This window comes from Puntigrus tetrazona, chromosome 11 (assembly GCF_018831695.1).
Source record: "Puntigrus tetrazona isolate hp1 chromosome 11, ASM1883169v1, whole genome shotgun sequence".
Classification (NCBI taxonomy): domain Eukaryota; kingdom Metazoa; phylum Chordata; class Actinopteri; order Cypriniformes; family Cyprinidae; genus Puntigrus; species Puntigrus tetrazona.
In genome coordinates, this window is record NC_056709.1 from 4,326,298 (window position 1) to 4,341,544 (window position 15,247).

At 37.6% G+C, this 15,247-nt stretch overlaps 1 protein-coding gene across 2 annotated transcripts in view; it reads right to left on the minus strand.

Moving 5' to 3' along the window:
* The window catches only part of ttll7 (tubulin tyrosine ligase-like family, member 7), a 74,818-nt gene that overhangs the window by 33,950 nt on the left and 25,621 nt on the right, over nucleotides 1–15,247 (minus strand). For both annotated transcript variants that reach the window (XM_043251835.1, XM_043251834.1), the window contains exon 10: nucleotides 3,511–3,605. In XM_043251835.1, the coding sequence (XP_043107770.1) occupies nucleotides 3,511–3,605 (95 nt within the window). The remainder of the gene's footprint in view (nucleotides 1–3,510; nucleotides 3,606–15,247) is intronic.

Below are 15,247 nucleotides of genomic sequence, written 5' to 3' on the forward strand. Positions count from 1 at the left end.
TTAGTAGTAAGCACATTAATCACATAAAATGTTTTCTATCTGACCTTACTCTACATTCCTAATTATATCCAATATCTAAACTTACCAACTACCTTACTAAACTTGACTCTTTCAAATGATTTTTATGGGAAGAGAGTATTTAAATGAATCACGAAACAAGATTTACCAAGTTTTGGGCTGTCAGTTTACTGGCATTTGTGCCATTATTTACCAGACAAAAAAACAGAAGCTAAATTGCAGTGCTCTTGCTAGATTGTATTGGTCATTATGGAAATTATGTGACTCTGTCTGCTTTAATGTGTGCCTTTTCAGTAGCACAACCGCAGAACTTCCACTCCCATTGCTGCTTATATGGGATTGCACTCTAATTTGCCCTTTGTTAATTTGCTCACCTTGCTATATCTATAACTTCCAATTCATCACATAACCATTTAAATTTATAACAATTTATAGTAATTTAAATTATAAATTCACATGATATCTCAGCTAATGATGCCACAGAAGAAAGAAACATACTTGAAAAAAAAAAATAATAAAAAAAAATATATATATATATATATATATATATATATATATATATATATTATTTATAAATCAAAAGAAGAACTGAGGGCTTCCTGTGTTACGCCAAGCCAGCAGAGGGAGCTCTTAACTCTGAATGAACTTTAATTGCTTCCTCTGCTACTATTTCCTGTTTGCAGACTATATATTCTGAAGGAGGCATGTAGCATTGAAGTTACTGTAAGCCCTTATTTGTTCTTGCCTTGTTTTCTCTGTTGATATTCTCTGGACTTGACTCTGCCTGACTTTGGTTTTTTAATTGTTTGCTGCCTGACCTGCCCCCTGCTTATTTTTGGATTTTGTTGTTGCTTAACAGAAAGCTACATTGAACCAGGATCCAGCGGCTTTCCACCCAAACCATGGTCAGGTGTGTGCCTGTGGGTTCAGCGTCCATGCTGGGTATTGTGGAGAAAGGGGACACCATATAGACACCTGTAATGGTGGCATTGGCAGCGGAGCCAGTTCACAAAATGGCATCAACACCCTGTCATGCCACGCACCTCAAATCACAGTTCTCAGCCACCATGGATGCCTATCCAGTAATTTAAAGCATTGTGGATGCTGGATTTGATGACACCAGGGCATTCCGAGGGCGTTAGAGACCTCCCCTGTCTGCCAGTCTGCTCCAGAGGTGTCAGCCTCTGCCGTAGAAGCTCCAGAGTGGGTATCAGTTATGGCAAAGCTCTTTGCATGTCCAGTCTCAGCCATGGAGACGGAGTACAAGCCCACAGCTCAAGTATGGCCAGAGAGCTTGCTGATGAATCCTCGCCTTGTCCAGCTCCAGCTGTGAAGGTCGTCAGTCCAGTCCTGCCACATGGAGGCCATCTGTGAACCAGCCAAGTCTCAGTCCTCAGGGCCATGAATGCTCTGTCTATGTTGCCTGTCACTGCTTCTTTCAGGCCCCGGTCCCATGTATGCTGCCCTGGCCAGTCCAGTGCACCCTGGAGGATTCCAGTTTCATCTGCTCTGCCTGTCTTTGTCTTGTCCTTTCTTGGGTTACTACTTGCTCTTAGGTCTCCATTCTGTCTGAACCGCCCTGGTGGTGGTCCGTGCCGTCTGAGCTGTCCTGGTAGGCGTCCAACCCGCCTGCTCCACCCTGGAGAGCTCTTACCTCTGCATGAACTGTGATCGCTTCCTCTGCTACTATGCTACTACTTCCTGTTTGTGGACTATATATTCTGAAGCAGGCTTTTCCCTGGCATGTAGCATTGAAGTCAGCATAAGCCCTTGTTTGTTCTTGCCTTTTTTTCTCTGATATTTTCTGGACTTGACTCTGCCTGACTTTTTTAATTGTTTGCTGCCTGACCCGACCCCTGCTTGTTTTTGGATTTTGTTGTTGCTTTGCCTCTGATATTCCTGTTTGCTGTGTTTAACATGCATTTGGTTAAATAAAAGCCTGCGAATGGATCTGCATGCCTCAGACCCCTCAGTCATAACATCCTGCAAGTTTCTGCTAAAACACTGTAAACAACTCCATTAACACACTCTAATGTTAGTTTTGTAATTTTACTGTTCTGGAAAATAAAATAAAAAAAAACAAGACAATAATAAAAATAAATACAATAGCTCTATTATATCTATAATAACATTCACACAGTGGGGGCAAAAGTAACATTTTTCAGAAATACTTAATTTTAAAAGAATGTTTTGGACAGAATTTTTTTTTTGGTTATTAAGTACCAGGTGATATTTTGTACAAATGTAGAATGACTTCAGTATAATTTCACTTTCAATGTAAGTACATTGTTATTTTCAACCCCATCAGTAGGGGCGAAAGTAACACACAATACAAGTTAGATTTAAATTTTTGTTTTAGTTATGATTAATTAAATACATCTGACTATGACCTTGTTAATATGTTAAAGTTTGCATTCTGAGTGTGCTGTCATAGCTTGGAATGCAAATATAGTCAGGGCTCTGAGAAAATTGTTTTGTTACTTTCGCCCTGGTTCTCCCCTATTCAAATTGGGCTCTGTGTTGCATTTATTTGTAAAGAAAAAATCAAAAATGTTTTCTTTACTAACTTCTGAAGTTATATTTCGCTTTGTTGGTATGATTTTTGCTAAAAACTGTTCAATGTCAACTATTCAGGGGTCATCGGATGCCCGTATTTTATTAGTTGATATAATTTTTTAGGGTTTTAATGAAAGGTTTGGTAAAATTTTCTCAATGGCAGTGTAAAGAACACTGCAAGCCGTTATAGTCCATATTACTACAAAACTTGCTAACTAGCAAATTATTATGAGACCTTCATATATATATATATATATATATATATATATATATATATATATATATATATATATATATATATATATTTTTTTTATATATATATTTTGTTGTTTTGTTTTGGGTTTTTTGGATAATTTTGGCTTAAGCAGTGGTGAAAAAATTGCAAAATACATGGGAGGAGAAAAACTATGTGTTTAAATTTGTTTAGCTTTGGTTTGATTCAATCAAACAAAAACACTTCCTTAAACTCACACAAATGCAGCAGTTCCAAAAAAATGACATTGTTTCCAAATCACAAAACAATTGATACATTGTTCAAAATTACGAACAGTATGGGGATATTTTGTGGTTGTCAAATCTTGGTTGCATTTATCCATAGTTAAAAAGCCTGTATAATAATGATTTGATACATCCTCTAAAAATCAGACTCAGTTGTCACTTGTTTTGATAGTTTGTCATGTAAACCTGTGACCTTTAGATATTTTTAAGTGTGGCTTATGTGTCCAAAAATTCTTCTTCCAAATCGAACAGCAGTAGTAAAACCAAGTGCATGAGGACCCATCAAAGACTTTCAAGTAACTTCTTAGTGGAGATCAAGGAATCAATATTTTCTAAAACACTTAAGACTGGTGGACAGCTGGGAATGGAGAGTGAGATTTCTGATTAACTCTTTCTTTCTCTTTCTAATGGGACCCTGGAGAGAGTATTGCTTCATACCTGATGTTGAGCAGTTTCAGGGCGTTGAGCAAAACCCCCTTCTTCACATCGTAATCAATCTTTTGATCTGTCCCAAAACTCGGGGCACGATTGATCTGTAGAGGGAAAAAAAGAAATGTTTTTGTTTTCATATTGTTTTCTTTTTTATTATTATTATTTAATCAAAAACCTGAAGCAATATTCATCTTCTAAGGAAGACTGAGAAGCCACATATAAGCAGTCACCCATTATTGAAATCTCTGGGCATGAACTCTCATAAAAATGGAATCTGGTTTACTGTCCCATTAACCACAACTGCCACTGATGTCAAGAACAATATAGAATGGCTCCAAGTCTACTGAAACTATATGACAGCTTTGTGTTAGAAATCTAAATGTACATCATCATTCACTCTGAATTTTACTTCACAAGGAACTGCTGAGACTGGATCATTTAGTCAGTTACTCAGGAACCTGTTCAGTCTGATTTATGAATGTGTCCTTGTAAACCACCCTAAAAAACTATTGAAAAGGTGGGAACATTCAAAAGAACATATATGCTTACAAATTAGGCCACATTGCTACTTCACATAAACTATTGTATGGTTTAAGTTGACTTGGAATATTGTACGCGTTTTATGTCATGTTTTGTATAATTTTTAAAGCCTGAAAGCTCATTGTAAATCTTCAAATATTGTTCCCCAGAATCAGGAAACTCACACAGGTTTCAGGCAACATGAGAGTGAGTAAATGATGACCTCTATGGAGTGAAGCACTGCATGCTGGTCAAGCGAGACTCAAGTTCAAACAAATGCAACTTTGATCTTGTTTGCTGCTGAGCTTTCAAAGCACAGCCAGCAATTACCAGACAATTGACATGACATATCAGTGCATAGGTGGTGCCATTAAATCAAAACATGGAAGCCTGCATGTCTAGATACATTTGAGTTGTGTGACACAATGTCAAAGTCATATCATAAAAAAAACAAAAGATGGACTCCATAGACCAATTTGGAGTAGAATTCACAGTTCAGTCACTTGAAGTTGTGCGCATTGTAGTGGCAGAAAAACACTTAACAAGTAGAGGGAAAGGGATGACAGAATTGGAATAGATTTTTATAATTGAAATTGGATTTTGATAAAATAATGTCATCAAAGATGCCATTTGAAGCAAAACGCAGATATTTAAATGGATAGAATATAGATGGAACTTGCTATGATCACCCTATTTTAAAGTGTAAATTTGATACAATAAGTATGCATAATATTCATATATGCAGCTCATAGGGGGCATACTGTAATACTATGAATTACTATTTAAACCTATAATATATTATATAATATTTACCTATTTTATCTCACAATTATGATTTTTTTTTCTCAAATTTAAGTTTTAATATTATAATAATGACTTTATAACTTTATAACTCCCCTCCTAGGATTACCACCTTAACATGGTGGAGGGGTTTGAGTGCCTGAATGACCCTAGGAGCTAGGTTGTCTGGGGCTACAGTATATGCCCCTGGTAGGGTTTCCCAAGGCAAACAGGTCGTAGGTGACAAGTTAGCCAAGCTAGACATGGAGCCATGCCTGCGGGAGGTAGAGAGGTACTGGCTAGAGATAGTCAGGCTCACCTCCACAGCTTGAGCTCTGGAACCCATCTTCTCGAAAGGGGTTGGACTCTTCCCTACTCTGGTGTTGCCCGCAGTGAGAGGCAGCGGGCTGATGTGGGCTTGCTCATAGCCCCCCAGCTTAGCCACCATGTGTTGGAGTTTACCCCGGTGAGCGAGAGGGTCACCTACCTGCACCTTCGGGTTGGGGGGAGGACTCTCACTGTCATTTGTGCCTACGGGCTGAATGGCAGTGTATAGTACCCGGCCTTCTTGGAGTCCTTGGGAGGGGTGCTGGAAAGTGCTCCGACCGGGAACTCTATTGTCCTGCTGGGGGACTTCAACGCTCACGTTGGTGATGCTAGAGACACCTGGAGGAGCGTAATTGGGAGGAACTAAACCTGATCTAAACCAGAGTGGTGCTCTGTTGTTGGAATTCTGTGCTAGTCACGGTCTGTCCATAATGAACACCAAGTTCAGGCATAAGGGTGTCCACCAGTACACGTGGCACCAGAACACCCACCGGACAGACTCGACAGGCCCAAACATACCGTGAGGGTCTGTTGGGAATGTTTGGCGGAGACCCCTGTTAGGGAGATCTTCAACTCCCGTCTCCGGCATAACTTTGACCAGATCCCGAGGGAGGCTGGAGACATTGAGTCAGAGTGGACTATGTTCTCTACCTCTATTGTCGACGTGGCCGTCCGTAACTGTGACCGTAAAGTCTCCGTTGCATGTTGTGGCGGCAACAACCCAAACCCGTTGGTGGACACCAGAAGTAAGGGATGCCATCTAGCTGAGTCCTATCGGGCCTGGTTAGTTTGTGGGACTCCTGAGGCAGCTGACAGGAATCGGTGGGCCAAGCGGACCGCTGCCTGAGATGTTGTGCAGGCAAAAACTTGGGTATGGGAGGAGTTCGGTGAGGCCATGGAAAAGGACTCAGGATGTTGTGGGACTGTCTTGGCTGACACGCCTCTACAGCATCGCGTGGACGTGGGGGACAGTACCTCTGTACTGGCAGACCGGGCTTGTGGTTCTTTTTAAGAAGGGGGACCGGAGGGTGTGCTCAAACTATAGGGGGATCACACTCCTCAGCCTCCCTGGGAAAGTCCAGGGTACTGGAGAGGAGAATTCGTCCGATAGTTGAACCTCAGCTTCGAGAGGAGCAATGCAGGTTTCGTCCTGGACGTGGAACACTGGACCAGCTCTATACCCTCTTCAGTATACTGGAGGGTTCCTGGGAGTTTGCCCAATCGGTATCTTGAGGTCTTGTTCACGAGTGAGGGAAGGATGGAATGAGAGATCGACAGACGGATCAGTGCAGCTTCTGCAGTAATGCGGGCATTGTACTGTTCTGTCATGGTGAAGAAAGAGCTGGGCCACAAGGCGAAGCTCTCGATCTTGAAGCTGTCAATCTTCATTCCTACTCTCACCTATGGTCATGAGCTTTGGGTCATGACCAAAAGGATGAGATCCCAGATACAAGCGGCCAAAACGAGTTTCCTCTGTAGGGTGGCTGGGTGCTCCCTTAGAGATAGGGTGAGGAGCTCAATCACTCGGGAGGAACTCGGAGTAGTCCCGCTGCTCCTCCACATCGAGAGAGGCCAGCTGAGGTGGCCCAGGCATCTGTTCCGGATGCCTCCTGGACGCCTCCCAATGGAGGTGTTCCAGGCATGTCTCACCAGGAGGAGGCCCCGGGAAAGACCTAGGACACAATGGAGGGACTATGTCTCTCGGCTGGCCTGGGAGTGCCTCTGTGTTCCATCGGAAGAGCTGGAGGAAGTGTCTGGGATGAGGAAAGTCTGGGTGTCCCTGCTTAGACTGTTGGTCTGGATTTAGCATTAAATTGAAAAATGTTTTGGATTGCCACTAAATGCCACTTCTGGAGCTGTAAAAATAGTAATAACCCAGTAATGTCTGCACACAAAGCAGCACTGTGCTCACAAACAAAGCTTTATCATACATTACAGGCATGATGAAAAGATAAGGAGACCAATCACCGCCGATTAGCGCACAATCAATGGGCAAATTGTTATAATAATAATAAGGTATAAATAAACACATTTTATAAGACAGTGAGCGTCTCAGTTATGTATGTAAGCCTCATTCCCTGACGAAGGAAACGGAAACCCTTACGTCGGTGACAAATTGGGATCGCAATTTGATGTTTTTTGACCTTGCATGCATGCCAACCTGTTGTTGGTTGACTATCAAGCCAAATTATGAATAATCATAACCCATAATAGGAGAACTTTAAAATCATTTTCAAATCATTTTCTGCCACCAAATAGGCTCCATCCACAAAAAAAACTGTAAAATCATGATCATTAAGCCTGCATGTTTCTTGGCTTGATTGTTACATGACAAAAAAACAAAACAAACAAAAAAAAAACATCTGTTGTTTTTGTTTTTAAATATGGAGTCTGAATGGAACAAAAAACATTAAGTAAGTGTGATCAGCCAGGCAACAAACCAACTAGTCCATTATGCTGAATGATGCTGGTAGATGCCATCACTTGAATGGCAAAATCGTTCCTTATTTCACATGAGGAATCTATTGAAGTGTGGCCACTCCATGGATCTGTGACAGCTTATTAGAAAAGAAGTCATCACTAAATGCAAAAATATCCTGTGAGCCCTTACATTTTGTCATTACCCAGTGTGATGATCAAGCATTTACATTTTAAATGTTTCATATCAGCTTTGGTTTGCTTTGGCTGGAATAATGGCAAAATCTAAATACATGTAAACCATAGCATTGCATGCTGGTTTACATATTTGTTTGAATTAAATCATTTATAACCATTCAGAATCATTTGAGCAGTTAATTAGAGATAATTGAGCAATAGAATGTCTTTCCGTGCATTAGTATAATCTGTCACATTCCTGCCAACACAAGCTAATTCATCAGATGCCAGAGTTATTTTCTCTGTGGAACTGAAAAAAGAACAGCACAGGAAATGAGATCAGCTTGTGATATCTTCACAATAGTTGTGATGTATGGTAATATTCATTCATAACTTTTATGCTTAGTGCTGCAGTATTTTCCAGAAACTCAATCTTACATTGTTTGTATTGTGGCAAGAGGCAACAGAAAAACTCAAATGTAAATTTGAATGTAATAAAATTTGAATGTATGACCATTAGAAAGAAGTCAGTATATCAGGGGCTTTGATCTTTTTTTCTAAATTTTGTAATAATAACTGTATTTCAGTTTAAGAAACATGTTATAATTTTTTTTAAGTCTCTCGTGATCATTTCAAATGCATATATTTGATAAAAATACAAAGAGCAATATTGTGAATTATTATTACAAATAATAATTTACTGTAGTTTATTCCTGTGATGGCGAAGCTGAATTTACTCCAGTCTTGAGTGCCACATTATCCTTCAAAAATCATTCTAATATATTGATTTGTTAAAAAAAGTAAAGTAAAAAAAATACTTTTATTCAGAAAGGACATGTTCAACTGATCAAAGGTGACAGTAAATACATTTATAATATACAAAAAGTGTCTATAATAATCGATATAAATGCTGTAATAATTTTATAAATGCTGATAACTTTCTGCTTATTACAGAATCATAAAAAATGCATCATGGTTTCCACAAAAAGTACAGATAATACAGATAATAACTTAGAATATAAATAAATCAGCATTTTAGAATGATTTCTAAAGACTAAAGTCTAATGGCTGCTAAAAATTCACCTTTGCCATCACAGGAATAAATTACATTTTAAAATAATTTTCAAAAATAAATTTAAATAATTTTAAACAACATTTTACAATATCACTGTTTTCGCAGCATTCTTTTAAAACCTTAATGACTCCAATCCTCTGATTCATAGGGTATAGTGATAATATCAAATTTTATACAAGAAGTCAGAGTGTTACAGTGGTTGTAGGAAACCATTTGAAAAATAAGTCATATTACTCTCATATGTATCTCAAACAGAAAACACCTTGAAGGAATAATATAATATTAATATAATATTTTTCATTATCACTCAATAGATTTATCTTTATGTGATACTATTATTTTAGCTGTCAGAAATGATATGTTTATAATAAAAAATGTATTAATCATGCAACATGTTTACTTGACAGTTTGGTCAAATAAAGTTTAGTACACATTTTGGTAGCAGTCTCCATTCTCTTAACTAGTTGCTTATTAGCATGCATATTTCTATAATATTAGCCATTTTTTTTGTTGTAATTAAGCACATATTAATGCCTTATTCTACATGACCATATTCTACATCCCTAATCCAACCCAATACTTTAAATTACCAACTACAGTACATTAAGAATTTAAGGAAAAAGTCCTAGTTAATAGTGGATAAGTGTTCCCTATTCTAAAGTGCTATCCATATTATACAGTATATAAACTTTCAAACTTTACCCTTTTGGTATAGAAAGGTCTTTCATACAGTAACTTTTTTATTAAAGGAATATATTTGGAATGACATGAGGTTGAGTAAATGGTGGCAGAATTTTGGAAGAATTTTTCCTTTAGCTACCAACTCAACTCATTTATCAGCAGGTAAGTATCCTGGAGGGTTTTCCTCAAATAAGAATACGCTCTTTTGTATTCCACCCATGACAAACAACAGCAAAAGCATTCGCTCACTCCGATACGGCAAAAATGCATTTTGGGTACAGCTTTGCATATTGTGGTGTGTAAGACGCACAGCATTAGTGCTTCACCGTCAGCACAGACAAACGGTTGGAGAAAGATGGCAGCCACAGAGAGAGATGACAGCAGACACAGCCGCCCCTCACTGGGCTCTTAATAGAGCTGCCCCCTCTCGAATGTTAATCTCCCTCAGAAAGGTGATCGCTTAGGAGAGGACCGTAAGATAATATTTACATCACAACTGAGCGGTGCAGGGGGGTTTGGACTGAATCAATGAATTTACTGTATCAGCCGTAACCTTAGCAGCAGTAGCTGATCCGGCTCACGCTTTCTTGGCTTTCCGAGCTGGGCCACGTCACCCCTCGCTGGGTAGATGCCCCGCAGATGGCCCATTTCACAAAGCAACAAAGACGCCTCATCAAGATCCGCCACGCAGGAGTCCCGCAGATTTAGGATGTCAGCCATGTTTTCAGTCTTTTTCTTCAGAATTCAACACCTTTTGACTATAATCGTTCTGACACAAGTAGATTTTACAAAAGCTCCTCGATGCCATCAAAAGATTTTCCAGATTTTTTATTTACACACCTTCTTTGTGCTTTTACTGAGACTTGCGGTGCAAATGTGGTGTCACACTACAAGGAATCCAGCTGTTTTGAGATTAATGAATCTCTGTCGAGACCCCAGAAAATCACAATTGTGGCTTTGCATCTTCTCTTTCAGCACTGCTACTTGACCAAAAGTCAAAATCTAGCACATGTACACATTTCAAATTTCCCTTTCCCTTTTTGAACATCATGTTTTCATAATTTTGTTGGATAAAGTAAATATTAACTGAAGCAAAATTCATTATAAAAATTGGTAACACTTTATTTGAAGGGCCAGTTCTCACTATTAATAGCGTGCTATCTACCTTATACACTATTAATAAGCAGCAAATTGGCAGTTTATTAAGGCAAAAAACATAATCAGTAGTTAGGGAAATTTAATTGTCCAAAACATACACACTACATACACTATATGGGTCAGAATTCTCCATTTCGGATGTTAAGCAAAGATCATGTTTCATCAAAATATTTTGTACATTTCCTACCGTAAGCACATCACAATGTAATAAGTTATATGCAAGTTGCTAATTTATTATTTATTGAGAATATTGTTTATTTCATTAAAAAAATACCTTTATGACTGGTTTTGTACCAGGGTTTCATTAATACAAATAATAAAATGACAAAAAAAAATAACAATAATAATAATAAATTAAATTAAAATGAGAATTCAAGCAAAAACTCAAATAATATTTAATGATACCAAAATAACACTTGGCTGAATGATCTAACATGGTCTGTATGTCATTGTTTTCTGAACACTCACTCTATCTGCTATTGGTCAGACAAACAGCCAAGATGCTGCAAAATCCAACACTGCTGTGTTTAAACTTTTAAGAGAAATGTCACATTCGCATTTGCGTCTTTAACATACAAAAAGTGCATGCATCTTTAAAAACCAATACACATTTTCTCAAGTGTCATAGGTTTTTCAATTACATTCAGAGAGGTTTGATAAAAAAATGTTCTGCTCATAAAACAAAAAAGCAACACTGATTTTTGGTCATCAAGTTAATCAAGTTAAATCAATACGCTTAATTTCCCTCAATTTTTGTGAAAACAACTCATGCAGTTTAGTAACCTCAAGTAACCTCAAGGTTTTGGTGTATTCATGGCCTGACAGTAATCCAAGAAACCACAGCAAGGGGATTATGATTCCAGTGTGTAATCATTCCAGTGAATATTATGCATTTGAATTACGTTTACTTAGATTTTAATTATTCGCCTTCATGTTGTAATTTATGAAAAATTTGAATATTTCTGATGAGAAAATAAAAATACATTTCTGAACATTTGTGTGTTTTAAATGTTCAGGTGCGATAAAAAAAAAATCTTTGAAATAGAAACATAAAAGTGAGAATAGTTTTAAATAATCAATGTGATATTTGAAATGATGCAAAGTGTGAGATGCATTACTATTCAACAGTACTGAACACGCCATCCCATGCATGCGGGATAAACAACAACATCAGGATAAACAAAACAACACTTGCTGGAATCCTCAGCGCGCTGTACACGCAGGAATACTGATCTGGGTTCTGCTAATGGAGCAGCTGCGGAGAGAGACGTGTGGATCGCATTTCACATCCTTATCAATCACTGTTTTGTTCTTTTGTCGCATTTGGAGAGGCTGCTTCCAGTGGCGAAACCCAATCAGTGTTTCTGTGCGTGTTCAGGGCCAGCCGCTGACCTGAACCCCTATCAGAGATTCCCAAACACACACAGGCTCTCAGACTTCTTAAAATAAACACCTAGGTGATGGAGAGACTTATTGAAACATGAAACAGGCCCATGCTTTGTTTTTGGTTCTTGTTTTTTTTCTGTGAGACTGCATTAAAAATGCTAAGTAATTTAGTTTGTTCAGATATAGACAGATGAATGGATCACTGTAATCATTTTTTAATAAACCTAAAAAGAACAGGACTACAGAGCAACACTGCCACCTAGAGTTTCCACTCACTGAACCAAAGCTTTCATGACTTAATTAAGAGCATAAAAGATCAAATAGAGAAGTGTGACGACTAATGCATGCTATGAAAATCAAATTTAGCCCAACAGTGAATGTGTTAGATATGTATGGGTACATATATAGAAAAGCAGGCTTCTCGTATTATGATGCATGTGTTGCATAATTTATGGTCATCCTGTGAGGAATCTTAAGGAAGTTGGCAGTCTAAAAAATTCTGTTTCATGCATGAATTCCTAATGCACAAAACCAAATTCACAGTGGTTAAAAAAAAAGCATTTGGTAGAATGTAAAAATATTTTTAAACCACAAAATAAACTAAGTGCTTTTAAAGTTAAATAAAGTATCTTCATTATATCCTGTCATAAACTTTAAAATGGCCTGAACAACAAATCTAAATTAAAAGCATGATTAACTCAAAATTCACAGATCCCATTGTTGCTGTTTTTATTATAAACAGAACACAAAATGTAAAAATGTATAGTATCCATCATCATCCAGAAAAAAAATTAAAAATCTGTTTTCATATAAAGCTATCACACCATATAGTCCTTGTATGACAATTATTTTTAACAATTATTAAATTAAAAAATGTAGAATGTAGAGAACAGAAAAAGAATGTAGCAACAGAGAAGCGTTATATATAAGATGAACATGCTTTCGACGATCTTGAGTGTGCAGATGAGCTCTTACAGCTCTACTTGACCCACGATTGGCAAACACTTGACAAGCACTTCCTGTCCCTGGATGCTTGCTGTTTCTCTAATGACTGTCAGAAAACTGACAGCATCAAGGACACAACCTTCACGATAGCTAAACACAAAATGAAGTCAATTTGTTTTATTTTTTTTTCTACCTTTTCGTTATAGCAGGTACAGTCTCCATAAGACTGAACCAACACAGAATCAGAGAGACAGAACAGAAGATTGGTTAAGACCACTGCGAGTGCATTTCTGTTAGTGAAAATGGAACTAAAATACAACCAGCCTCAGTGAGAGTGTGAGGGGGGACAGTAGCTATATACTTTATGTTTATATACAATTGTCCACTGAAATGAGTTAAATCTAAAAAAAGGTCACCTTTTGGACACCTGGACACTTCTTTAAAAATAATTCATAGATAAAGCATCCTATTATTTATGCTCAAAATGCAATTTATTTACATATTTAGTTAAAATGACAAACAAAAAATATATATTTGTAATATACCTTGTCCACTGATGTCACATGCTCTAAATATTTGTAAAATATATTTACTTTCCAATAGATATAGTCCTAAATTACAAATGTATTCCACATTATGGAAGTAAAATTATGAGCAATGTTTTAAACTAAGTTTCATTCACTGCATTACGATAGATTAGGAACCCTTCACCTTTTGCATCATCAGCACATGTATGATTTCATTGCTACTATTTATCTTTATTTACCCAGCATCTTAAATGGATTCTTATTTCTGTGCTTTCAAATCAAATGTCTAATTTATTTGCATAACACTTTACACAATACAAACTAAATATATTTGATAAAGTAACACTTTTTTTAGGGTCTCTTAACTAGTTGCTTATTAGCATGCATATTACTAGTATATTACTAGTATATTAATAGTAATAGCCATTGATTAGTAGTAATTAAGAACATATTAATGCCTTATTCTACAAGACCTTGCTCTAAATTCATAATACCTAAATTAACAGCTACCTTACTAACTTTTTATAAGTAGCAAATTAGCAATTTATTGAGGGAACATTCATAGTAAATAGTGAATAAGTGTTCCCTATTCTAGCATTACCATTAATAGTTAATATTTCTAACAACTGGTTGAGATTCTCTATAAAATACATAAATTAACAGTACTATGTATTGTGGGATTTCCTTCTTAATGAAGGATACATGCAATGCTGCATTTAACTGTAGAAAAGTAGGCAGCATAATGTTGCCACTTACATTTTGAAACAAGCTGCCTTGTCGGAAGCACTCTGTTGTCTTAAAATGCTTTCTAGGTAGGCAGCTCACAAAGTTTTGGAACATAAAATACATGTATGCAGACACTAGTGAAACAGGCAAACAGAACCCATGTTCCCTCTCTCTCTCTCTTTCTCTCTCTCTCTCTCTCTCTGTCTGTCTGTCGCTGTGCCTTTGCATTATTCGTCATGCCAGCTTAACGGCTCCAGTGTGAGCAGTTTCTGGAAAGAAAAGAGGGGGGAAAGACAGAGATGGCCCAGGGGGGGAGTGATATCAATGTTGCGCCACAGCATTTGACTAATGGCTATTCAAGTCCCTCAGATGCTTCTGTCTGACCTGTGGAGTGGACGAACCTTCCCAGCAGCTCTGCGAATGAGCAGCGCCCAGATTAACATGTTAATGATGCGCTCTGCTGAAGACGTGGACAATGGTGCCTCACCACGTCTAGCGGATGATGTGAGGCGAGCTAAAGAGAGTGAGGTTTCTCCGGTTTCCATGTTTGTGTTCCTGCTCGTATCAATGGCTCAAATGTTTTGAATGTCAATGGAAGGAGAATAAAACCCGCAGAGAAGATAAAATCAGTACAAAAGCCTCAGAACATTAGCTGTTCGGCCAGAGCTAAAGTGCTCCTGCAGCCTGCAGTGTGTATTTGTGTGTGTGTGTGTGTGGATGTGTTTGTGTGCTCGAATGAACATGAGCCATCTTAGCTGTGTGTGTCCAAATGTGTGTGTAAAGTGTTTATTTAGCCAATTTGTGTTTTTGAAGGCACATGTGTTTATTATTGTGTGCTTAAAATTGTATGTTAGATCCATTTAGTCACTGCAGTTGTTTTAGTGTATGTGTGTACATTTGAGTGACTTTAGATGGTTTATGTTTGAGAGTGTATATGTTAGTTTTTCTATAACATTTGTTTACATTATTTTAATGGTGTTTTTTTTTACAATGATTGAATGCATATAGCTACTTTAACTGTATT